General features: G+C 39.9%; 1 protein-coding gene across 3 annotated transcripts in view; it reads right to left on the reverse strand.

Annotated features, from left to right (window-relative positions):
- Positions 1-17,644: 17,644 nt before the first annotated feature.
- The window catches only part of jade2 (jade family PHD finger 2), a 56,315-nt gene continuing 46,520 nt past the window's right edge, over positions 17,645-27,439 (reverse strand). For 2 of the 3 annotated variants that reach the window (XM_079847138.1, XM_079847137.1), the window contains exons 11-12: positions 22,015-22,143; positions 17,645-20,080 (exon numbers count right to left, since the gene is read on the reverse strand). In XM_079847138.1, coding sequence (XP_079703264.1) covers positions 19,416-20,080; positions 22,015-22,143 — 794 coding nt within the window. In that variant the 3' untranslated portion in view covers positions 17,645-19,415. The remainder of the gene's footprint in view (positions 20,081-22,014; positions 22,144-27,439) is intronic. The other variant, XM_079847139.1, reaches the window with a different exon arrangement.

The following is a 27,439-nucleotide window of genomic DNA, read 5'->3' on the forward strand; positions in this document are numbered from 1 at the left end:
AGCCTGCAAAACAGATGCTGATCCTGCTGTTGCACTTGTAAGTTAAGTATCTTTGGAATAAACTGTGTTTAATATTTAAATTTCAAGTAATTGCGACCTCAGGATGTTTGCTATTGTCTGTAAAGGTTTTTATTATGATCGCTGTCTGTTAGGGGCTTACTAGTACGCTAGATACTATAACTTTGATGTTAGCATTGTCATTAGCAAACACGTTTGATTTCTGTAGTTGTTTGGCCGTTCCTCTGTCGGTTTTATTTGTGTAACTTACACTTTTATTTTATGTCACTAAGTCAACGCGTCTGATAGTAGGCAATATCAGACGCGCAAAATGTTGCACATATCATGATCGAGCTAGAAAAAACGTTCTGATGTTTTCTTAGACAAGCAAAGGTAAACCATCATTCTACCAGATGAACTTATAGACCTTGCTAATATAACTTTAGACAAATATTAGCCTCCGATATATTTTTTTTTTTTATGCTCATGCCCACTCTCCCAAAAACAAACAAACAAACAAACACGAAAGCAGTAGTTCGCCTCGTTCATATCGTTCGTTCAAGGGTAAAAATACTAGTATGCTTGACAACACAATAAATAAAAAAATCGCCATCAGTTGGAAAGAAAGTATTGCTTTACTTGCCTCGGTAAACATAACTGGTTTTGAAATAGCGGGTTCCTCTGCTCAGCTGGGTTGACAGCTGATCAGCTGGGTTGCTCGTGGCAAGGGGGGAGGGACAACAGTTCGTTTTTACGACAGAGTGTTTGAAAGCATTATACTACCAGACACTAGGGGGAGCTCGTAGAGAAAAAACACTCAGACTTGCATAGTGTCCCTTTAAGTGAGTCAAAAAATTCTCTCAGATCACCTTCAATCAAAAAACATTGACTTCAGCAAGGGCATGTGTCTGCAATCTGATCAAAGCTTTTAAAGATACTCGGGATGATTATTGCAGTGAGGACACTTTTGGTGAACTGTGGAATAACATTGTCGACACATGTCACCAGAGCAATATCTCCACAACACAGAACTAATCCAAAAGGGGTCAGACAAACAACAAAAGCGCTTCAAGACTCGTTCAGGTCTCAACATTGGGACAACACGTTGCATCAGACGGAAAGACAAGTTTTCGGGACAAAGTGTACTATCCAGTCAAAGATCACATGAAGGGAGAAGTGGAGCGGCATTTTTAAAAAACAAATTGTGACATAATGAATGGACTCCAGGCTCTGAATCCTTCCAGTCGTTCCTTCTTGGGTGATGATGTTATGCTGTTGGCAAAGGAATATGGATCAAACGCTGATGACCTAAAACATGAAATTCATCAGTGCAAAAGAGTACTTGAAAGACTTAAAAATGAAGAAAAAGACTCACCAGCTACCTTAATGGATTACACACAATTTATGGAACAATACAAGGATGTGTTCTACAGATTATGCAAAATAGCTGTTGTGATCCCTGTAAGTAGTGCAAGTTGCGAGCGGAGTTTTTCCAACTCTGAGAATAATAAAGAACTATTTACGCTCCACTATGACCGAGAGTAGGTTGTCAAACTTAGCATTACTAAGCATTGAAAATAAACGCACTAAAGCTTTAGATCTTGATACATTTGTAAGGCGATTTGCTGAACAACATGGCAACAGACGCCTTCAGCTCCTGTGAGAGACAAAATTCATCTGCTTTGTTTGATAAAACCGAGTAGCAGAGTCAAGTTTCAGTTAGTTAGTCTTCTGCGTTTATTTGTAAAAGGTTATCAAAATGTTATTCTAAGACAATTGCTCTTTGCTCCTAACTTGAATATTTTACAAGAGGCAATATAAAATTAAAGTCAGACTTTTGTTTTGTTGGTGGGTGGTGCCATTTATGATCAGACAACCAGATATTTGTTTCTTCCATCCTACTTGAGTTGTAGTTCCACGGGCACTTTCCAATGCACTTAAATGCACTTCCACTTGCAAATGAAATTATTTGGAAGATATTATTTTGTACTGGAGTGATGGCGTTACCTGCTGTATTGTTTTTTATTGTGACTATACATGCTTTTTTGCACTGCTGTTCAATATGTTCATCTAACATTATTTTACAGAATGATGTCAAATATATTCTGAAAACCAGATTTGCACTAATTGCACAATGATTTTTTTTATCTACTTTTTGAAGGATATTGTGCTGTTCACACTGGATACAATAAAACAAAGGATAAAAGAGAATTTTTTTTTTTTAAGGAAAAACATGTGAAACAATGTTAAACACATAAATACAGTGCACCAGCAGCATATAACCTTACATTGTCAAAGTGGTTTAACAGTTACAATACACAGGAAAAATGCACCTATTCACACGGGATTAGAATTACCTAGGGACCTCAAGGTAAAAGGTGCTTCTAGTCCTGTGTGAATCTACATGTCGGAGTTTGGAAAGTGTTTAAACAGCGTAATGAAATACTTTTTACCGGTATATTTATGTCCGCAATTAAGCTAAATATCATGCTATCAAAGCATTACTCCGACCAAAAGTGTGTTTTTAGCGCAATTTTCCACCGGACAAATTGCGATTGTTAACTCATGATTTCTGTTCTGTCTGTGCGCACCAATCTTGCACTTCTATCTACTCCTCAACCAGACCACCTAGAGACTTCGGGTTTTCGGCATTATGTTAAGGAAGGTCTAATCTCGGGAACGCACAAAAAAAATCCAGGAAAAGATTTACTATCTCTTAGTGTTGTGATCCCATGAGGTGAGAAAATTGCGCTAAAACACTCACTGAGTTTTTATTACTTGTTTTTATCCATTTAAAAAGTATTAAAAAAAAAATTACAGCGTTACAGACATGACCCGGACGTACAATCTCGTTGTCATGGTAACGTTAGACAAACCAACATGGCGGCTCTGAGGGAAAGTTTGGATGCATTTGGTGCAAAGTTTAGACGGAGGAGGCTGTTTCAGAGCGAACGGATTAAAGGAGAAAGGAAAGTGTTGTTTTATGATTACAGCAAAATCCCACAGACCTGACGCTGATGTCGTTCGTCATAGCGTGCGATATGAAACTTAGCTTTTCTCGCTAAAGCAAAGCTCACATAAACCCTGAGAGTTAGCACTCGCATCACGAAGGAATAAAAGGCTTGTCATCATTCAGTGTCATTATCTATCCAAATTAGTGAATTACTGACATTGCCGTTCCCTTGCACTAGTCCTGTTTGATTATTTAGTCCCAGATTAGACCTAGTGTTGCATTCCATGTTTAGTCCTGGTTTGGAAAAGTCTTCCAGGTTTTGTCCTTGTCTGGAACTGTCTAAATTCTAGTGTAGTCATCAACCTGGCACTTTATAAATGCATTGTTTCAAGGACTAGTTGCAATCCAGATCTTCAAAGCCTGATTCATTTAATCGTTTTTTTGGTCTGTATAACAAATGTGATGTCTCACATCTGCTCTAGAAGCTACTTGGGTGCTTACAGAGGCTCACTCTCAGTTAGTACTTTTTTACAGGACAAAGAATTATAATAACTTTATAGCTAAATAAGGAGCCAGGTGCCAACTCCTGTGGCTCCCAAGATGATGATTTTTTTTATTATTATTTTTTTTTTTTAACAAAAGTTTAAATTTGATCTGAGTTAGAACCCCCCTACTTATAATATGGACAATGCTACTATTTCTATATAATTTTGGGAGGCTCAGCCTGCATCTAAACGGAAAAATTGCCTTGCGATCAAGCAAAACTTGCGTACCCCCGCTATAAACATTCGCCACCCTAGAAATTATCCCTGACCTTGCTTGCCACCCCGTGATTTTTTTTCTAGATCCGCCCCTGTTTCCACATATGAATGAGGCCTGAAACCGATTTCGAAATATCTGAATGCATGCGTTTTATTCCTGTTTACACGTTCATAGAACACATCCGATCTGTGTCACATGAGCAAAAAATCTGAATTGGGTCACATTTCACTGACAGTGTAAACGAGGCCTAAGAGACTACAGTACGTGCCATATTGCAAGAGAGAAGAGCAGCACCACCCCAGGAGGGATGAATACCATCTCTTTTCAACAGGTCAGGTTTGCCATAAAAACTTGTCCACTTTTCTATAAAACATATTTTATTTTGCAGACACCACTTAGACAGCCAGCCATTGAGTGATGACAGTCTGCTAAGTATCTTATCACTCCGGCGAACAGCATTACACTAACATCATTAGTGCCGACGTGAATATCAATCTTAGAGTGTTTACGATTAGCATTAGCCAGCATTAAAGTCATATGATGGTTCTAAAAAGTATTTTATGTATTTGGTTCAATGCAATGTGTTTATGTCATTATTTTACACATACTGTACATTATTGTTGCTCCTCTATGCCCTACCTTTCTGAAACGTGTCGAATTTTACAAAGCTCATCATTCTGAAAAGCTCGGTGTGCTCTGATTGGCCAGCGATCCAGTGCATTGTGATTGGCCTAAAAACCTTAAGCGTGTGATGGAAATGTCACGCCCCTTACCATATTTGGAACATCAGTTCCCAAAGCAATAATGACAGGTGGTAATGGACGAGCCCAAATCTGATCCGGAAAATGCAGATGACCAAGCTGATCGATCAACTTTGCCAGCGCGACTGGACCAGATCGTATCAGATTGGTAAGGTTGTAATTCATTGGGGACATAATTACTGATTCTAATGATTTATACTGTCTTTTTACGCATCGTGCTACGGGGGAGGGGGGGGGGACACTATGTAAACATAAAACCATGTCTGCATTTGTGATCGTAGAAACGACAAGCAAGCGCTACTCTATACTGCTCAAAACTCGCGTTTGAATAGTAGCAAATTCTTAAAATATTAAAACATACTTACAGGCTGTGTCTGTGAGTCAGAATAAGTGCCAGCATGTACTTGCAAAGATGGAATTACCCCACTTTTCAGAAGTCTTGTACTCTTTCAGAGTCTGGAAACTGTCCTCCGAAAAATGCGCAGCACACAGTTGAACGTTATGGAACAGTGTTGTAAATAAAGCTTAAGCACTGTTTTCTAATTGTGTCCTCTTTTGGAAGGCCAAGCAAAGTAGTTTGGCTTTTGCGACGAAAAACACAACATCTCCACGACATGGCAGCGCCAACGGCAACAACAATACAGAGAGAATAAAAGTTACGCCTTCTTTCTTTGCGTGTACATTTGGGCGGTGTTATGAAACTCCACATACTGATCTAGAGATGTGAGGGCATGTTTGAACGAAGCGTTTTAGGAAGGCGCATCATATGACCCCTTTAAATTTGCTTTGATCTCCTGGTAAATTCATGACTATGGTGGCTGGTGTCTCTATTTTCATGTTCCATGTAATATAATCGCCAATTACAAATTGACTTGGCAGATTATTTGGACATCTTCCAAATTGTCCTGTTGAGATTCAGATAAAAGAAATGCAATCCTTTACATTGAATGGGACATTAATAGAAACGAAAGCAATCCCCTCTAAAGAGAATCAGAAAGAGTAATATCTACTCGTAACAGAAATTAACAGAACAAAAGTAAAAGAAGTTTCTAGAGAAATTGACCTCAATCTCAAATTTGAATGAATAAGTATAAGATTGGCCGCTTGTGGACATGAGCAATGGAGAAGAGATATATAAATGTCAGATCTTATGTTATCTCATCACTCCGGCGAACAGGAAGGGGTCCAGAGCAAATTACAATGTCTGACATCATACGTGCGAATTCACACAGCTCTTTAATTTTAAGTTAGTTTTAGTGATCTCCATCTGTCAAAATCTAAGTGAATAATACTCTTAGAGAATTTACGATTAGCATTAGCCAGCACTTTTAAATTTGCTTTGATGTCAGGCGCTCTGGCTCCTGGCAAACATGTGACTATGGTCGCTGGTGTCTCTATTTTCACGTTCCGTGTAATAGAATCGGCAATAACTAGGGCACATTCAACAGGATTCTCAGTGGGTGTTTCACTGAGAGGGGAGAACCTGTTTGATGTTGTAATTGGGACGGAAGAGCAGTGTTTTGTCCCACTGTCACGTTTTGGGTTTTGTTTCTTTGTTTCTTGTCATTGTCATGTTTCTGTATTCAATACAATTCAGTATTGATAGTTTCTTGTTCTTGTTCTTGTTCTGAGTTTTCAGTTTCATGCCTCGTCATGCCTTTGTTTTATGCTTGATACATTCTTTCTTTCCTTTCAATGTATTAACAACAATTACATGTTTAACTTTACTGAACAACAAATACTTGTTTCTTTGTAAAACACCACATTCCATTAAAGACCATTACATTTCAATAAAGGCTTTTCAGAAGTTATTATTTCGTCTGAAGTTCATTAGAATCAAATCACAATACATTGACCTGCTACAGTGTTTTCACATCATCATGAACATTAATTCCATTTTCACACTGCCACAGAAATGAATCTAGCATTTGGCTTCACACTAACCTCATGTGTTACATGTAAGTCACCATTTTGGCTCTAGTGCATACATACACCACCATTTTGGCTCAAGATAACTCCAGTAGCAAATGTACATTTAACTCACTTAAAGGGGTGGTATAATGCCCTTTTCACAAGATGTAAAATAAGTCTTTGATGTGTGTATGTGGAGTTTAGCTCAAAATACCCCACAGATATTTTTATATAGCATGTTAAAATTGTCAATTTTTGTGGGTGAGCAAAAACACACCGTTTTGTGTCTGTTCCTTTAAATGCAAATGAGCTGCTGCTCCCGGCACAGGGGGCGGAGCAACAACAGCCTGCACTCACACACACATGCACTGAAAATTTAAAAACCGTTTAGCCTTTTATGTTCAAACCGGATTCAGACAATGATGGAGACTCAAGAAGAAGTGACAACATGTAGAAGCAACAACGTGGATAAAGAAAATGTGTTGCTGTTATTATTGTCTCCTGTAGAGTCCGTTTTTTACGGGTCGGGATGATTTTCAGCTTTATCGTGTGTCGTTTGTCGTGCAGTGTACAGGGGGAAACGAGAGAAGATTAACCTCTCCCAACAGGCAATCGGATGGTCAGATGGATTTCTGACATGTCCGAAATTTTGGTCGCCTCTCGTGAGGTTATCGCACTGTTGAAGCAGAGCTACGAACCGATTGCCCTAAACTCAGTGTTTTTCCCTCACTGTGTCTGCGCGAAAAACAGAAGTTTAACCATTTCATCTTTAATGCAGCAAGAAATGCATGGCCTGGGACGATTTAGCCTCCTGGCGCCTCTCAGGAACCTGACGATCAGGTCGTGCTTTCCCAGTAACCCACGATCACTGCAACGTGATGTGCCACGATGGCAACATACACTTTCAAGGTGAAGGGGGACAGCCTCTGCTCCAACCTTTCTTGCCGAAAGGAAAGCACAGAACTGACCGGGCATCTCCGGGGGTCTTCCAGACAACAACATGCCTGGACACTTGTTCTAAGGGGACTCCTACCTGGAGAAAGGCAAGGTCTGACCAAGAACTTTTGAGGAAAGTTTGAGGAAAGATCGGTGTGATGGTCTCAAATGCACCAATCCGAGCGGTGTTACCCTGGCTGCGGATGCCATGTACCCTAGGAGCCTATGAATTTTTTTAAAAACATATGAACATATTAAGGCAGTTCAGCACTGACTATGTGTGCTCGTTTGTGAGATGCACTGTCATATTGAATGAGTCTTAACTCCGTACCGAGAAAAGAGATGCTCTGCACAGGGGAGAGCTTGGTCTTTTTCCAGTTGACTCAAAACCCCAGATGGCTGAGGTGCCTGAGCACCAGGTCTGTGTGTCCGCACAACAGATCTCGAGAGTGAGATAGAATGAGACATTCGTCGAGATAGTTGAGAATACGAACGCCCACTTCCCTTAACGGGGCAAGGGCAGCCTCCGTGACTTTGGTAAAGATGCGGGAAGGATCTTGTTTTTGTACGCAAACCAAAGAAACGGTCTGTCAAGCAGAACCGAGACGTGGTAGTACGTGTCCTTCCGGTTGATCGCAGCAAACAAATCTTGGGGGCGAACGAACGTGAGAATGCGTTTCTGCGTTAAAATCTTGAACAGGAGCTTGTGAAATTCCCGGTTCAAGACTTGCAGATCCAAGATCTGCCGTAACCCACCGCCTTTCTTGGGTACGATGAAGTCTCGGCTAGAGAAACAGGATCTATTGCGTCCTACCAAGAGGACTGCAATCTCCGCTCGCAGAACAGCGGTGTCATTGCCTGCTATCAAGGTAAATAGGACATCGCTGAACCTGGGGGGAAACCCGGCGAACTGAGGTCTCGGCATAACCGAGTCTGATTGTCCGAACGAGCCAGCAGCGCAGGCTGGGAAGCACTAGCCAGGCTCCCAAGCTCCACGCGAGCGGCACCAGATGGACAACCGACGTACCCCGTTTTAAACCGACGTACGACGTGGACTGTTTTAAATGGAGCAAAAGATTCTCCGCCCGGCCCTTCTCTGGGGAAGAAGTGGTTCAATCACCTCCTCCTGGTTCAGAGCTGCTCCCTCCAACTCTGAGTCGCCTGTCTCAGGGCCGCTTTGATGGACGTTTGGAGGGTATAGCAGTGGCCTGAGGGACGGGCTGCGTCGCCTTCTTGCGGGGGGTCAATGTTGCGGCGTGACCTCGATCCTTGGACCGTGAAATTGGTCGCCATGCGCAGTTCCTACATCGACCCCGGTTCAGAACTACCCTTGTGCAGTTCTTTGAGTGCTTTGGCCTGATGTACTTGCATGCTTGGAGGCTGCCTGTCTAGCCTAGCCTAAGCCTTAGCAGCCAGGGCTGGCGTCAGATTACAGGCCTTGGACAGGCGCCTTGGATGGTTCCTACAGGTGGTGGCAATTTGCGGGCACAAGTGCACCGCAATAGCATACTCCACCTGTGGACTCTCCATGCACCTCCTGACGGCCCAGCCATCGATGGAAGTGCGAGTGGAGGAGGCTGTGAAGTGGCTTTGGGCAGTTAAAGGTGCCTTCTACAACTTCTGGATCTCCTCATGCACCTCCGGGAAGAAAGGTACTGGGTGGATGTGAAACACTCCTACTAGCCTAATTTTATATCATGCTGTTTTATTAAAAACATAAAAACATCCTTGTGTTGTACATATATATAAATGTAACATTGAAAGGTTGCCTACCAGTCTATAGTTCATATTTCAACATGTTTCTGTCTATTTCATACATTTCAGTATGGCAACAGTTTAACTAGTAGCTACAATGTGAAGTTTATGCAACAATAACACGCTTACTATTATGAGTGTGAATTTCTTACCTTAAAAATATTTATCTTCAAACCGCGTTCTTCTAATTCTTCTGAGGTAAATCCACAGTAAACAGCACAGCACAGCACAAACACACAAACACAACGTGTCTTCCAAACTTGATGATAAGCAGGGGACTGATGAAGTCTGATTCTTTGTTTTGAGGTGATGAGGGTGTTTACAGGCTTGCGTTCCTTCACATGGACGATTTGCATGTCAAATTGCTCGTGCGTGCGTGGGTGTGGTCACATTAGAGATAATGAGGACGTGCTTGAGAAACTGTACCTCTCGTTGCTTTCATACGGATTACTTATACAGAGAATATTTGTTTTCGATATGATTTACATCATTTAATGCAAATTCCACAGCATGCGAATTTCATCGGTGATTGGGGCTCCCAAGTGAGACCCCATTTGTCAGTCGACATAACGTCGAACAAGACTGACAGAAAGGGAACATTAATTATCCTTGCTACACTGACGATCTCCAACTTTATCTCCCAATTAAACCAGGAATTAATTTTCATTTGATCATCTATTTAAACTACATTAGGAGCAGATTTAGCAGTGTGTTGGTAATTTTGCATTTCATAATCTCTTTTCATGCGTTGATGAAGTCAACAAATAATTGCCTACAACTGAATATAAGTAATAAGCATGTAAATGCAGTCGTTAAGAGTAGTTTTTTTTGTTTTTCCAACTTTGATCTGTAGCAAAAGCAAAACACTTCCTAATAAGTACTTTCTAGTAAGGACATTGAAATCATGATTCATGCACTAATTTCTCTGGATTACTGTAACTCTTTGTGTGTTTTCCTACCTCGATCCACCCCGTCTCGGTTACAGATGCTTCAAAATGCAGCAGCCAGACTGGACCCAAGAAAAGGGATCATACATATTTCTCGTTTCCTTGCCTCATTGCACTGGCTCCCGGGAAAATTTAGAGTTGACTTTAAGATTCTTCTTTTTGTGTACAAGACACTGCACAAAATGACCCCAGACAATATCAGCCTCTGGGTCAGTAAGATGTAATCAATTTCTTTGATCTGTCCCAACCTAACCCTAAACCAAAAAGTGATCACTTGATGCTTTTAAAGGCTTATTTTTACTCCCCAGCGTTCGAGTGCTGCTGTGTATACTTGAATAGTGTGTTTTCTATGTATGTATGTATGTACATACGTGTATATATATATATATACATATATACAGTATATAATGATTTTTTATTTATTTCAATTGTGTTTTTTCTTATGCATTTTTTCTTTTAAATTCCTCATATTTATCACTGTAAATAACTTTGGATCAACTATGGTTGTTAAATTGTGCTCTATAAATAAAGTTATTTATAGTTATTTATACTAGGGTGTTGTGGGTGGTTGCTAGGCAGTTTGGCAAGGTGTTCTGGGTGGTTGCTATGGCGTTGCTAAGGTTTTCTGGCTGGTTGCTAGGGTGTTGTGGGTGCCTTTAGTACGGCACTCAGACTGGGCCTCGTGCCTATGGCCGAATCACAGCCGTGCTCATATAAAGCGATATCGCAAAGCTACGAGTGTGATATTTCTCATTTAAAATTTATTTATTGGTTTAGGATGGTTGCTATGGAGCTCTTAGTGGTTGCTAGGGTGTGGCTATGAAGATTTTAGGCCATTACTTATTGGCTGCTTGATAATATGAATCCTCTGAGGGAGAGAGAGAGAGAGAACATCGTACACCCGATCGCCGGTCAATTTGACGCCTCACTCATTGGTCTATGACAAACGGTGCCTTTGGCAAGCACCACTAATTATATCAAATAAGTAATCAGAGGTGGACAAAGTACACAACTTCCTTACTTGAGTTAAAGTACAGATACTACTGGTCAAATATTACTCCGTTACAAGTAAAAGTTGTAAAGAACGATTTTTACTTAAGTAAAAGTACAGAAGTACTTGTTTTTAAAAGTACTTAAGTATCAAAAGTAAATTTCAATGCATTGTTTTATTATTGTTGTGTGTAATACTTACAGTCCCTTATGCCTCTGAATCTATGCCTACCCTCATATCAATATGACATGTATTTCTAGAACACAGTTCCAGAGGGATTGAATGTGAGACTGAGTAAGTCACTCAATAACGTCCACAATGGTTTCGGACACCCAAATGGCTGTTCCCTCAAACAGTGCCCTATTTAAAGTGTTTTGGCTTTTAGTATGAATATGTTAGCCGTACTGTTGTGCTCCAAAACAATGACAAAATTCGCATTTAGAAGACCAAACCCAACGTTGAAAATGAAAATCAAGTTGATGTCAGAATCCAACGTCAGGTTGACGTTAATCTCAAACGTTGGACAGACATTGTGTTGTGGTTGAAAACGAAAATCGGGTTGACGTCAGAAACCAACATCAGTCGAGTTCTGGCGTCAACCCGACTTTCATTTCCAGCCAAAGTGCAACCCCTGCAACCAAACTCCTCCCCTGACTGACGCTCCTACTTTCTACTCAAGGACTGTGACAGAAATGTAGTTGAGTAAAAAGTACGATATTTGTCTTTCAAATGTAGTGAAGTTAAAGTAAAAAGTTTCCAGAAAAAATAATACTCAAGTACAGATACTCAAAAAGTGTAGGCCTACTCAGGTAAATGTACTTTGTTACTTCTTTTTTCTCTCCAGATAGCCTATGATGTCGAGATTTCTTTGGAGATATTTGTCTTTATTGTTTTTTTGTTATTTTCACTTGCTTTGTTGCTCATTACGTTGGGTTCCCCAATCCTGTAGACCCGATTGCCTTATTGGGTTAATTGATTGTATTAGGCCTCATTAGGTTAATTGAATTCTCTTTGAGTATGGGTGGGACTTAACTTATAATTTGTTGTCATTCTCATTCTCTGTGTTACCTTGCCCTGAAGAAGACCACTTGTTGGTCGAAACATGTTGGCTCGTGTACTGTTTTTTTAATGACTTAAGCCATATCAAAATAAAGGCTTTTTAATTCTATTCTTGTCCTTATTTAAAGTTTGACTGAGTGCCTGGGACCTATTTTTTGTTTCTTTGGATTCTTTTCCCTACCCCAAGAGCACCTATCACGGACCTTTTAACTTTACCTGAGCGCCTGGTTGAACCTCTTACAGTGTACTTTGTTACTGTCCACCTCTTTAAGTAATGAATAGCAAACTGGCTGTCCGATTGACGCTGGAGTCGGTGTGCTCTCAGTTGGTCCTAAATTTGATCATAGAACGTGAACTTGATGAATCATGATTTCTGAGTGAAAACATTTTGCACACAGATTTTAGCAAGTATGTGCATGTGTCTGACAGTCACTTGTCACCACCTTCTGGTGAAATGATTTAACCTGAAGAAAGAGCTGAGCTGACTGAAAGCTTGAGTTGTGCTGGTGTGTAGTTGTGTTTGGTGCACACACACACACACACACAGAGCAGAGACGTGTAGACAGAAAGCACAGCTTTATTGAGTGCACTGGTCGAGCACAGCCGAGCGCTGGCGATGATGGGACGGGGCTGTTATTAAGGCATCACACACAGCATGCACATACAGTCACATGAACATTATATTGCTCTAAAGACTGCTCAACATGGAAAATGTACAAAACGGAAAAATAGGTTTTTGCACTGATGAAAAATACTTGTCTTTTTTTTTTCTCTCCTTCTATAAAGATTTCCAATACAAGAAAATAAATATAGCAAAAAACAAACCAAAAAAAAAAAAAAAGTAAAATAATTTAAAATAGCTCTTTTTTTTTGTATATGTTCAATAGTTCTCTCTGCTATTAACAAATGGCACAACATTCTTTGAAACAAAGAACATAGAAGGATAAACTCCTGCAACATTCATTTCATCGTATCGTAACCGAGTCAAGCGATAGATGTACGGGACACGAGTGAACCTTAATAGACTAAAGCCTGCTAGTGCTTCACCTCTCCTGTGCTTCATTCGTTTAAGATTTGTATTACCAGTAAACAAGTCAGGAGAGAGGGTTCAGACTTTGATATGCCAGCACAAGCTACTGTTGGACCAACGAGATCTTTCATAATGAAGTTCAGAGCATCAGTGAACCGGCCCTCAGCAAACGCAGGGTAAACCACAACACTGAAGGACCTCTGGGTGCTTGAAAATGCCACAAAATTAAAATAATAAAAATTAAAAGAACCTTAATATTCCTAAAAAAATGGCTTCTTTTTCTTTATGCAAAATATAATTTATATCTGTGGATGAAATATGACTCTTCTTCAGCCAGATTCAACCGTTTGCATTGAGGAATCCACCAGAGGAACGGATTACTACGAGGCCAGATGTAGATTCCCTGTAACTTTACTCCGTGGATGAGAGGAACCACTCATACCGAAAGAAAAGGGGTGTGCGATGTGCCGTCTATGATATTATAGGAATTGTTGTTTTTAACAATGTGAGCTGACATTATTGAGTATGTCACTCGCTTTGCACAAACCAAACACCTAACCTTAAAACCTTTTTCATTTATGGAGTCAGATGAAATAATGATTTAATACATATGAGAAAGGAAGTAGCTGCCGCTGACAGCCGGAAGCCCTGCCATATTAGGAGGGACCTGCCATTTCGTGGCAGCCAATCAGTATCGTCCAACGTAGTAGCAACCAATCACATGTAACTTATTTATACTAGGGTGTTGTGGGTGGTTGCTAGGCAGTTGCTAAGGTGTTGTGGGTGGTTGCTATGGCGTTGCTAGGGTTTTCTGGGTGGTTGCTAGGCGGTTGCTAGGGTGTTCTAAGTGGTTGCTAGGGTGTTGTGGGTGGTTGCTAGGCAGTTACTTAGGTGTTCTGGGTGGTTGCTAGGGTATTTTGGGTGGTTTCTAGACGGTTGCTAGGGTGTTCAAGGCGGTTGCTAAGGTATTTTTGGTGGTTGCTATGGTGTTACTAGGTGGTTGGTAGTTGTCACAGATGGTTACTATGGAGTTTTTATAGAGTTCTTAAAATCTTTAGTAATGAGTGCCTTTAGTACGGCACTAAGAGAGAGAACGGAGACGAAGCCTTGTTAGAGTTACCCACAAAACTCAAAGGAAAAAACAAATGCTCTGTATGACTTTTTGTCTTTTATATTTATATCATATGATGCAGTTAAGCAATGTCACATGAGCAAGTGTGCAGTTTTGCCAGATATCAGCACGACTGCAAATGTGAAATTGATTTTATACATTTTAGACACAGTATTGTTTGTTCTAAACAACGACACACAGCAGAGCTTCGTTACTGAACCAATCTGTTTCTTTCTTTTTTTTTTTTTTAAACAAATCAATTGAGTGAATGATTCAGTGACTCACTCATTAACTGTGACTTGCCTACTGGGGGTTTTAGTTTGCTATTTAAAGTATTTCATTTTTAATATTTATACATCCAAAAGTTTTTTTTTAAACATTACACTCATTGCATTATTCATGCAATTGTAATTGCAGTGTAAATTAATTAACGCCACCTCTAAACAGTCGGTGTAAATACATCTAAACGCCACTTCAAGTGCAAATTAGTGGACATTTTAATGGAAGAGTTTCTGTCACTGCTGCAAACTACCAGAAAATGAAGAATATGAAAGTTTTCGTGAGTCAGACAGGCCTAAACCATAAACTGTATAAAAATATGGACATATTCTGTGACGTCAATTTTTGTGCCCAAAGTGGGCGGAGCCGGCCGTCGCCATCTTGGCCGCGCGTCACTCCCGGATAACCGAAAATGGGCAGCGAGGCGGATTAGCTGAGGTGACGTGACGCTAACAGACAGCAGACAAACGGCTAGTAGTGACATAAGTGGCAATTCACCTGTCACTCAGGTGGCCACGCCCTTAATTATGCAGAACTTTAAGGCTTAAACGAATGAGTTATAAAAATATTCACCCCCCTCACAGTCGTCGTGAAGGGCAAAATTAGCTATATAGACCAAAACCACTGAGTACCAGGATGTAAACATGTTTTTTTCTGCTGTAAAGTTGGGCGTTTTAACATGCGGGTTTTATGGGATTGACTCTCTTCTGGAGCCTGTCTCTAGTGGCCAGTCGATGAACTGCAGTCTAAGTCACTTCTGTGTTGGATTCAAGAGAGACCGGAAGGTTGCCGCTTGGCCTAAACTAGCCATCATCTAATTATTGTTAGCAGGAAATATTAAAATATTTTTTGTCAATATCGCACACCCCTTGATGGTTTTGATTACCAGCAGCCGCCAGTTATAAATGAACGCCAGCAATAGAGATAAAAGAACAATAAGTGCAAAGGTGTCGAAGTGGATAGCTCAATAACAACATATCTGCCAACAAATACAAGATCTACTCTGTCATTCTCGCCCTGTTACGCTGTGGGAGGAAAATGATTTGCACAGAAGCTGAACATTTACAGAGATTACGTAGAGTATATGTTATAGTTTTGGTACAACGAAGCATGAAAAAGAAGCATGAACTCTTGCAGGCGGCTGAAACTATTTCACTAAAGGCACAGTATTTCCATGACTGAACCAGAGAACGGCAATGACCAGCATCTATGATTAGTTCCTATTAAAGCAGCGGAGATACATGAGATCTGTACAGGTCGCTGTCTGTGGTCAGACAGCGTCAAGATTTAAAGGAGTAGCTCTCTTCAGAAGTAACATTTCCTGATTATTTACTCTCCCTCCACGTCATCCAAGATGTTCATGTCTTTCTTTCTTCAGTGGAAAAGAAATGAAGGTTTTTGAGGAAAACACTCCAGGATGTTCCTCCATATAGTGTCTTCAATGGGGTCCAACGGGTCGAAGGTCCAGATGTGAGTTTCAGTGCAGCTTCAAAGTCAAAAATAAGAGTCTTATCTAGACAAACAGCGGACATTTTATAACAAAATAAACACTTATATACTTTTAACCACAAATGCTCGTAAATTATGGTCTTGCACATCCATGACCACACATTACATAATCAGGTTGAAAGGTCACGCTTGTTCTGGTTTATAAATGTAGAATAGGGCGAAAAACTCCATCTCATTTTCTCCTCCAACTTCAAAATCGTCCGACATCGTTGTTTTACTTTTAATTACTTTATTTTTTTTGTACATTTTTTACTTAGTCTCTGCAAGTTTGCTTTGTAAACGTCTTACGTGACCTTTCAACGTGATTACATAATGTGTGGCGCATCGCAGATCTAGTGAGATCTACGAGCATTTGTGGTTTAAAACTATATAAATGTGTATTTTGTTATAAATGTCCGCTGGTTTGTCTAGATGAGACTCTTATTCCTCGGCTGGATCGTGTCGAGACTTTGAAGCTGCACTGAAACTCACATCTGGGCCTTTGACCCGTTGGACCCCATTGAAGACACTATATGGAGGAACATCCTGGAGTGTTTTCCTCAAAAACCTGCATTTCTTTTCCACTGAAGAAAGAAAGACACGAATATCTTGGATGACGTGGGGGAGAGTAGATCATCAGGAAATGTTACTTCTGAAGTGAACTAATCCTTTAAGCCAATGAAGAGTGAGAACGAGGAGTTCGTTCTTCTCACCGTGGAGCCGTTCCAAACCCGTATGACTCTTCTGTGGTTCACAAAATGACAACCACTTGTTTGTTTATCAGAAGACTAGAACACAGCACACCTTTGGTAACAATGCGGTTCGCAAAATGTCACAATGGTGGAAGGGAAGGTTTTCAGTCAATAAAGACTGGATATTCATTTTGACTGGAATGTAGCGCATGGACGAGGACTACTTTTTTGGACCCATTTACTTCCTATGCGTGGAAAGACACATTGATACGGGTTTGGAACGACATGAGACTGAATACATGAGGACAGAAGTGTCCTAGTTGGGTGAATCCCTCAGGTGTGCAGAGAGAACACACACTCTTGCTCACGTACGCCACATATCAGTTGGTTTTGTCTCGTGAACAAAACATTTCAGGACAGAGCATCAGACTTCATCACGTGTGTGCTCGATTGATGATGCGATCCAGGAGTGTACAGGTGGACATCAGTGCAGGTCGAGATCTTCGGAAGATCAGGACACAAGGTTTACATCCACTTCAGAGCATATGCTGACTTGCTTTTCTTTGGCATCATCATACAATAATAATAAAATAAAAAAGCCAGAAAGAAAAGAAACTCAGTGTTTCATCATTCCTCTCAGATCCGCTCAACACACTTGCCAAAGAAACATGGAGTTGTTGGTGAATGTACAGGTTTTAACTCTTCACATGATTGCGATCACTTCTTCTCTTTAACCCTGAGATAAACACCATGAGTTGATTCATTAGACTTCACGAATGTCATTAAACTGAAGAACTGACTGACGGATGTTGGTTTGTGAACAGCATTTTTGCTAATGCAGGATTGATGATTGTTGGATGCTGTTTTCTAGGCACCAAGAACATCTACGGCCTCAACACTTTCATACAAGCTTTCGGACCATTTCTGATTGCCTTCATCGTGTTAAAATGGTTAGACATGTGGATTATTGGGGGGGGGGGGGGGCTTACAGAAGGCACGCTTTAATGGAGAATGACAACAGTTTTTTTTGGACAAATGGACCAAAACAAGTTCGAATCTCACAAAAAGTAAGAAAAAGGTAAGACATTATATTTAGATTTAACGGTCACTCCGTCACAAGTGGTCCAGTGGAGGTTGCCTGACCATTTTTAATGTGATTACCTCTATGTCTTGGTATCGAAAAATTATCATTTGGTATTACAAATTTTGTGTTACACGGACGTTTACGGAAACCTCAGCATTGACTCGAGATGTTCCTTGAAACAAAAACTGATTTTTAGAGTACATTACAAAATACACAAACATATGTAAACATTTTCTACAAAATGCAATGATTACGATCACTCAGGGTTCAACTTCACGGTCAGTTTATAATCGGAAGGATTCGAGTCTCAGCCGTAAAGTTGTATTATGGGGTACCTATTGTAGATATGTTCGGTGTTTTGTTCGACCTGGTGGCAGAAAATAGTCTCGGCATAGTAAACATAGTGTCGGCACAGATCCGGCCCACGTCTGGGCCGTGTGAAATCCATGTGTTCCAGATCTGAGCCGACACTATGTTGCTGTGCCGTATTACAAGAAATAATGGGTAGTAGTCGATGGAAGCCACAGAATAAACAATTAAAAGTTAATTCCGAGTTTATATTTCACAATTCTGACTTTTTTTCTTGCAATTCCGAGTTTATAATACTTAATATTCTGACTTTTTTTTTTTTTTTTTTATATAAACTCCCAATTGCGAGAGAAAAAAAGTCTGAATTGTGAGATAAAAAGGTTTAAATATTACCCTCATGTGGTAACTGTAGGGCTAATATGTGAATATTATGTAGATCTATTGTTTACATCAGATTCATGCTTTAATAGTAGGGTAATCGTCACAGATGTTATCGGTTCCCGGCTTGCCAATTTGTTGGCTTGCAACCATAAACATATTCTGTTTCACTTAAAAGCTCGTCTTCGGCGACGGTTGTTCTGCCGACACAATGTGTGTGACGAAACTGTGACGTCTGCTTCCAAATGGTTTATCGTGCACATGCAGAACATCAATTTAGAGACTTTGCTTAAATCTTCACAGATGCAACTATATTGGCTGTAAAAATTAGTTTAAGATTTAGCTTGTTACAAAGCTACAGTTAGTGGAAATCTGGGGGGAAATAAAAATGGCCAAGCAACCAACTCTTTTGGACCACTTGAGATAGACTGACCCAACTGTGCTCAGATCTGTCCACTGGCACACACACACGTACACGCAAGGATTACGCTGAAGCGGGCCTTGCTCGTGATGCTGGTACGTCTAGACTCTGCCAAAGCGAATGGATATGACGTGTGCTACATTCCCCAACGGCTATTTGTGCTTATTTGTGTCATATTTTCTCTGGTAAATCATTTTAAAGTAGCCACATCCTCTGAAGACACACAACATACATGTTCATTCAAAACAAACACAACCTGAACAGACGTTATAATGCCCACGTCATTGTCCCAGTTCCAGGACAGATCCTATTGCTTCCCAAAAGGACACATCCAACAGTGTTCATTTCGACTTTTTCTTGTTCCTCGTTGTTTTGTCAAGCACAAATGGTTATGGTTGCATAAATGTAGGCGACTGGCTAATATACTCTGACAGATAAAACAGGGATAAGAACGCAAGCCATTACAGCTGAAGGTCCGGAAACGTATGCATTGAGAAACCGAGCCTCGTTCTGATGACGTGACAACACTAAAGCGACATCCAGGAATAGCTTTAGGAGGCGAGCACGCTTCGCCGCACTACTTGCTCCTTCCCAGCATGCAGTTGGGGTAAGCGTAACTTTCGCCTGGACGAACGAAATTCAGTGTCACTCTGTTCTGCGTCGGAGAAATAACCATCCGTCTCAGTGTCCGGTGCAGATGTGCTGTTCAACAGCGAAGTTTCACTCTTAGACCGTGACTTGCCTTGTCTAGGTAGACGTAGACGCAAGGCCACCTGCGAATCCGTTTCCCCAGTGCCATCCCAAGACCCGTGCTCCTCGGAAATGTGGCACGAGTCCATTTTGGAAATGGCTGGTTGAAGCGGGTCTGGCCTGGCTTCGCTACGGCTGTGCCGGTGGAACGATCTCTCTCCTCGTTTGGACCAAACCTTGCCTTTAACCGTGGAACCGGTCCGAGGAAGCGAGGCGGATTTTCTGCGGTTGCGTGGCACGCCTCTCGCTTTGCGTCCCAGCTGAGGAGTTTTCCAGGTGGACTTCATGGAGTGGTCCATCATCAGGCTGAGCAGGTTCTCCTCGCCCTGCAGGAGGCTGGCGGACGGGTCGTCGCTCTCTCCGGAGAGAGACCACTGGCTCAGCATGTTATCGGCAGTGATGTGAACCGACTGAGCCAGCCAGCTGTCAAACAGCGAACCGTCCAGCGGGAAGGATTTGGAGAAACCTGTGGAAAAGACGTGCATTAAACAATGAGTGGACCCATCGTTCGTTGTCTGTGTCTCAATGCACAAAATTGGTTTTTGGTGTGGTGTAGTGGTGCAACTGATCACTAAACTCACGGTTCAGATCATATTATGGTTTTTGAGTCACGGATCAGATCATTTTTTCAGACCAGGGGGAAAAAAAAAGGGGGGGAGGGGGGTTAATGCAACTTTGCTTTTCATTTATTACTTAAATCCCACTTTAAGTACTTCGATACCACTGCAAAAATCTAGCTTTTAATAATTACACTTTAAAGACAAGTGAATTGTCAAAATACAGGAACAAACTACACAAATTACAAGAAAATACAATATAATAAAGGTCTAACAGTAGTATTGAGGTACAGACATGTAATCATTAAATGTAAAATAACACTATAGTGTTCACTGTATAAATTAAATATAGATTAATCTTTGTTAAAGATGTGTTTTGTTGTTTGATTAACATTATTGACACAGCAGGAATATTAGGCCGCTGACACTTTAAGACCGAATGCACGGATCTAATATACTGATACACATCCCATTTCTTTCTGACCTCACTTAAGACATAACCAACTGCATTTACGAGAATATTTGCAGAGACGGTCATTTTAACATAATTTCTATGTGCGCGGCTGTACGCTCAGATAACGGCGTTCTCTTTCGCCTCTCTGGCTTGAATGTTTTAAAATCGCTTGAATGTGTAAATTGTCAAGAAAAAACACTTGCAAATTATACATTTTCACTCTATGATGGTTAAACTTAGCACTTAATCCACGAATCCCAAGCGCGTCGAACCGTGGGGCAGACGAACCGTACGGTTTTGCGGATCAACTGCGATCCTAGTAGGGTGTTCAACCTGGCTCCTGGAGGACTACCATACCAGAGTCTGAACGATGTGGGGGAAAAGATATTGAATTGCGAATTTTCTGCAAAAAATTGTGAGTTAAAAAAAAAGTTTGTTTGTAGGACTGCACAATTTGACCAAAAGGTTGTGATTATATATACATTTTTCCGGGCTGGGCATTGACACAAATTTCACAATTTTATTTTTAACCAAAAGCCTGCATTTTGATTCGAGTTTGATTCAATATCGATTAATTGGGGCCTAGTACATGGCAAAGGAAAAAATCTCTCAAAAACATATATATTTTGTGAAAGATCCTGATGAGACTCAACTACAAAAAAATTGAGAATCTCTGCTGTATTTACTTTTGGTACAACAGCCAACACAAGTCTGAAGTAGTTTGTCTTGTCTTAACAAACATTAGAGAAAGACTTTTAAAGTCGCCCTGTGGTGAAAATCCAGCTTTTAATGTTGTTTATGTGTCTATGTGGTGTTTTTAATATGCTTTAAGACAAAGCATGTGTAAATTCATAAGTCGACAGCATTGCTGAGTATTTCCTCCTTAAAACTGCAGTGAACCAAAGACAGTCTCAAAAACACGCTTTGAAATCGCTGGTGTTTCTGACGTCACAAACTACCTTGTAACCAATCAGATCAACGTGTGATCGTCAACCAGTGGATCTCTGAGCTGAGTGAGTGAGTGGAGGCGGGGCTCATTTGCATATTCATAGAACCATGCATACTAAATGAGGCAAGGGTGTCGAGTTACATTCAAGATATTTTTTTTGAAATATGTAATTTTGGTGATCAAAGATTAATTTTAAGGGGTAAAATGTATTGACAATAGAGGAACTTTAAGAACCATAAAAATGCATTTTAAAAGCGCAGCTGAATTGTACTGCTGGTCAGTGGATTGAATCGAACGGATTCATTCAGATTTTTACAAAAAAGGTTTTTAAATCGAATTGAATTGGCCGTTCACATCTCCAACAGCTGCTCATCTCAGACAGCAGAAGTCTTTTTTGGCAGATCTGTGCAGACGATGAAACTGGAGGGCTACACACTTACCCAGCTGTGTGAACAGAGAGTTGTCGTCTGATTTCCATTTGTCCTTTTTTTCTGGACTGCTCTTCCTCCTTTCTTTCACTCGTTCCCTGACTCCATTGCGATGAATCTTCTCCCCTCTTAGATTTTTCTCTATGAAGTGAAGAAAACAGAGTATGCAATACACTTAAAACGAGCAATTAATCCTCCCCGGCAGAGCTGAGAAAGTAAATTTGAAGGGTGTGTCTCAATCAGCTCCCGAGCTCGTGAATCAGTGTATCGTGTTCACGAATTCGGGCATCGGTAAGGACAGTAGAGGACGCTGGCTCACGACACATTGGGACAACATCCTCATTGTACAACATCAACGCAGAGTTTATATCTTTCTGACATTACTTGTAATGTTATTTAAAGCACAGTATGATAAATAATTAGCTTGTTACATATACGTGCAACACTTCAGCCATTAATAGATTATAAATGTTAGCTAGATTTAGGGTTGGGAATCGAATACTTGTTATAAAATTAAAATTTTGAATCCTCTCATTGATTCCTTTGTGAGCATTTCAATATGACTTTAAACCATTCAAGTGTGAGACGACTCGTGCGCTGTTTTCTGTGCTGCACACACATCCAAAACGCGCTCACAGAAAAAGTAATTTGAATGTGATTTTAAACCATTCAAGCGCGAGGCGCGCTGTTTTCAGTCCTGCAGGCGTGTAACTATATTGTGCAGCTCTTAAAGTGACAGCAGCCTAATATCCCTGCTGTCATCTCTATAATAACACTATAATAACACTAATATTCCTGCTGCCGTCTCTATAATAACACTAATATTCCTGCTGTATAGTCGCTATAATAACACTAATATTCCTGCTGTCGTCTCTACAATAACACTATAATAACACTAATATTCCTGCTGCCGTCTCTATAATAACACTAATATTCCTGCTGCCGTCTCTATAATAACACTATAATAACACTAATATTCCTGCTGCCGTCTCTATAATAACACTATAATAACACTAATATTCCTGCTGCCGTCTCTATAATAACACTATAATAACACTAATATTCCTGCTGCCGTCTCTATAATAACACTATAATAACACTAATATTCCTGCTGCCGTCTCTATAATAACACTATAACAACACTAATATTCCTGCTGCCGTCTCTATAATAACACTAATATTCCTGCTGCCGTCTCTATAATAACACTAATATTCCTGCTGCCGTCTCTATAATAACACTATAACAACACTAATATTCCTGCTGCCGTCTCTATAATAACACTAATATTCCTGCTGCCGTCTCTATAATAACACTAATATTCCTGCTGCCGTCTCTATAATAACACTATAATAACACTAATATTCCTGCTGCCGTCTCTATAATAACACTATAACAACACTAATATTCCTGCTGCCGTCTCTATAATAACACTAAAAAATATTATAGAGAAACAATATATAGTTAAACCACAGGCAAACGTTCCTTGTGTAAGTGTTCTTTGACCTGTTGATTTTTGTTCATGATATTCACTTACAATTAAATGTTTTGCAATAAGACTAAATGTGAATGATTTCTCTCTTTTTTTTAACCTTATTGGAATAGAAATTATGAATCGATAAGAATTTTAATCTATAAGCAGAATCGAAATTGTTAAAATTCAACTAGCTAGCCTGTCTAGCGACGCATGTTTATGCAGAAATATAATTAAATAATGGTTTATATTTTTAAGAACATCTATCACGTTTCGTTATGTGCAGTGAGTCGGCTCACGCGATTCAAGTTTCGCACTTCAGAACTTCTGCTTAGAGAACGTAATGAGCATCGATGCTCCCTGGTTTTCAAAGTGCATAGTGGGACTTTTTAGGGAGCGAACGTTAAGGATTCTGCGATTGAGACGGCCCTTGAAATGGCTAACAGTGCCCTGACTAGTGAACTAGGGAGCTGATTGATACACACCCAAATTATACACCCAGTGCTTCTAAATCTCAAACATGTCACCACACACTGTGAGTGTTTCCCTAATCTAACACACCTCATTTAGATCATCAGCTCATTAGTGGAGACTGTAAGACCCGGGGCTGCTTGCATAAACATAGCTATTATGATAAGACAGTGTCTAAAGTTCCAGTGTGACCCACTATCAGTTAGTCTGGGGCAGCCAGTCTTACTTTTCGGTATCAAATTAGGCTAATCTATGTTTTTATGTAACCGATTTAAAAAAGCTATGAACAGTCTTAAAGAAAAAAATGTATGTCTAACTCGTAGGACTACTCTTAGCGGTGTATGCAACCGGCCCCAATTGAGGACAAAAGGAAGAGTAGTCAGGGTCACACGCACATACGCCTTATACTTCTTCCCTAGGGCTGTTTGCGTATTACGATTTCTAAGGATTGTTATCGTTATACCAATTTTTTTTTTTTTTATGAGGGGTTAAGGGAGTGCTTGGGTAATAGTAAACAACTTTTATGGTTATGACTACACCACTGCATGCAATATGTGCAGTTGTGTTCTGCAGTGTCTCCAGAACAGGTTTGAGAAGCACTGAGTTAGATGAAAAGATCAGAGAACACCAGACATCAACAGTCCACAAGAGGGCGCAAGGCATAACTCAACAACAAACAGCAACCTGTTTTATTGCTCATTGCAAACGAACAAACCTGGCTGTCAACAAGTGCATTTCATTTTAAACTTCATTTAAATTTAGGCAGTGTTCATTCCATATTAGTCAATTTTTCTAAATAAATTGCATCTAATATTAGTCTATAAACGTTTTAGTTGACTAAACAAAATATTACACCAAATATTTCATCATTTCGTGTATTTAAACGCATGTCAACATTTACAATAAAACATGTGAAAACTGTCCTGGCTGATTAATAATAATATAATGAGTACACTACTACTATACAATATTTAGTTTTGATTTATATTTCAGTTATTCATTGTCCATCTTATAGTCCATTGTAACTGAAAGAGCTCAATCACAACGTGATTTACACATTTTTGCACAACACTGCGTTCATATCTGATTAAAACATGTGAAAAGTGCACATATTCATACTTGTAAAGAGCAATTATGTGTCACAATTCCCTATGTCCCTGATTTCAAGGACTCTTATTTTGATAATCTTTTGCGTTCAGTTCCTGTGTTTTAGTTTCAGTTTCCATTGCGGTCTTGTTAGTTGCCATAGTTATTCATTGTTTCATTGATTAGTGTCTCACCTGTTACTCATTATCTGTTCCTGATGTTTATTCAATTCTTCTGCTTCAAGCCTTAGTTTGGATTAGTCTAGCCAGTGTGTGACATTGTCAGAGATTATACTATGTACTTATTGAATGAAACCTTTAATGTCCAAAGATTAATGTGAAGGGCATGGCAATTTTATTGTCATGAAATTATATATTGGTGAATAATTTCATCAGTAGGTATGATTTTCAGTTTGAACAGGCAAAATAATTTTAGGAACATGACACCGTAATGCAGATATTTTTGTCCTTTTGTCCTTTTTGACCTGGCATGCCAACTTTGGTTTCCTGGTCGGACTGAGATTTTGATGGCATGGCCTGAAATGGCCTGACTCGATTACATTGACTCGCAGATACCAGCCAGATTTCTTACCGGCTAATTCACTTATTTTAAAAATTACAATTATTTATGTAATATATAGTATGATCAAGTTTGTTTGCCCACAGTTGTAAGGCAGAAAGACTTTAACACCTTACTGTCCTTTATTTTTCTTTTGCTGCACTCTCTCCTTCCAATAATTGCAAGAAACCTCAGTTACTCATTTATAAAAATTACTCCTTTGAACTAGCACTGACGGCTTGGGCTGTTTCAAAGCAAGACACCAGGAATATCTAGGTATTCCTAGAATAATCCACCAGGAAAATAAGCCCTGATTCATGGCACAATCAGCCACGACTGTCATGCAACGCCTCCACATCTCACTGCATTAAATCTCTGCACCAGTTAATGATAGTTGCTCGAATGTGATGTCGTCAAGAGGCTTGGTCGGTTTACATGTGCGCCAATGATATGATTATTTGTAATAATTAAGAGTGGGACTCAACTGAAATAAGATATTTACATCATAAGCAAACCTCTTAACATCTATTTACATGCAGTTTTCCATGAATGCAATTATTATTAAGAATTATTTACATGTACTTTGATGCACAACATAAAAAAGTTGATCTCAAATGCAATGTGTTGTACTTAAATTATGTTGTTTATCTTCTTCATATTACTTTAATATATATCCATATACAGTACCTGTTGTTTTTCATTTTTTATATTGCTTTCTGTTTCTGTTTAATCTTGTTATATGCCGTGTTGTCTCCTAACAAGATAAGAGAATGTCTCCATCTCAAGGTTTTTAGCATCACATGATGATGTTGTAAAGCGCATATAATACGACTTCAGACAGATATTTAACAGATTATTCAGGAAACGGTTTATTTTTAGCACCATTTTGTCTCCTGCTTTCTGCTTTTACCTTACTTTGCGTATTTTTATGGTGTAGTTCCTAATATATGCCTACAATACCAATTGAAAAGAGGCCACAGACAGCCAAGCAAATTTCAGCAGCTAATAACTTAAACTGTGATTGTGTACTTTGGCTGATGTGTAGGGTGTCTTACATGAGGCTGTAAATCAAATCTGCCACAGGGTGCCACTAAAGTAAACTAACGGACATTTTCTAATAAATACAGAAGAGCACAGGCAGAAATAAGCATGCCCTTTAGCTCTGAATCTTCCAGTGCCCCAAAACTAGACAGTCATAGGGAATAACATTTCTGCAAGACACATGAATGTTTTTTTGTTTTGTTTTTTTAAACACTCATCCTGGGCTGTTTGTCTAAACTTGTATGAAATTTGGTATGTATCATCTGACACCCACAAGACCAGCCGAACGCCGTTGAGTGTGTGTGAGAAATCAGAAATGGTGAGAGAAAATTGAGCTTGGTACATTTTTCCTTTAAACCAAACTTGGATCTTCAGCCGACAGTTTAAAGGTATAGCGGAGGATTTTCCCGAATTTTAGAAAAGAACCGCCCTCTCTACTTTTTGAAAAAATGCACATGCGCAACACCCTACCTGCTCCCGAGAGGGAACGCCTATTAAACGTATGCACGAGCTAATCATAGTTTACATTAACTTTTACTAGCAGTGATTTTAAATGGATTTCTCCAAATAGCATGCCAAACTTTACCTGTCAAGAAACTTCGCGACTGAGGCATCAGTGGGAAGCCCAACCTGTGTTTTGAGCGCACGCCATCGTGTGAATCGTGTGCACGAGCACGTACGACGGCCTTACCTAAACATATCACCAGAATGATTGACACTTAGGAGGACCAATAGTCTTGATGATCCACCCGGAAAAAGAAAGTCCTCCGCTATACCTTTAAATCCCGTCCGGCTAGAGCTCTTCCCAT

The sequence above is a fragment of the Squalius cephalus genome, assembly GCF_949319135.1.
Source record: "Squalius cephalus genome assembly, chromosome: 17".
NCBI classification, from domain to species: domain Eukaryota; kingdom Metazoa; phylum Chordata; class Actinopteri; order Cypriniformes; family Leuciscidae; genus Squalius; species Squalius cephalus.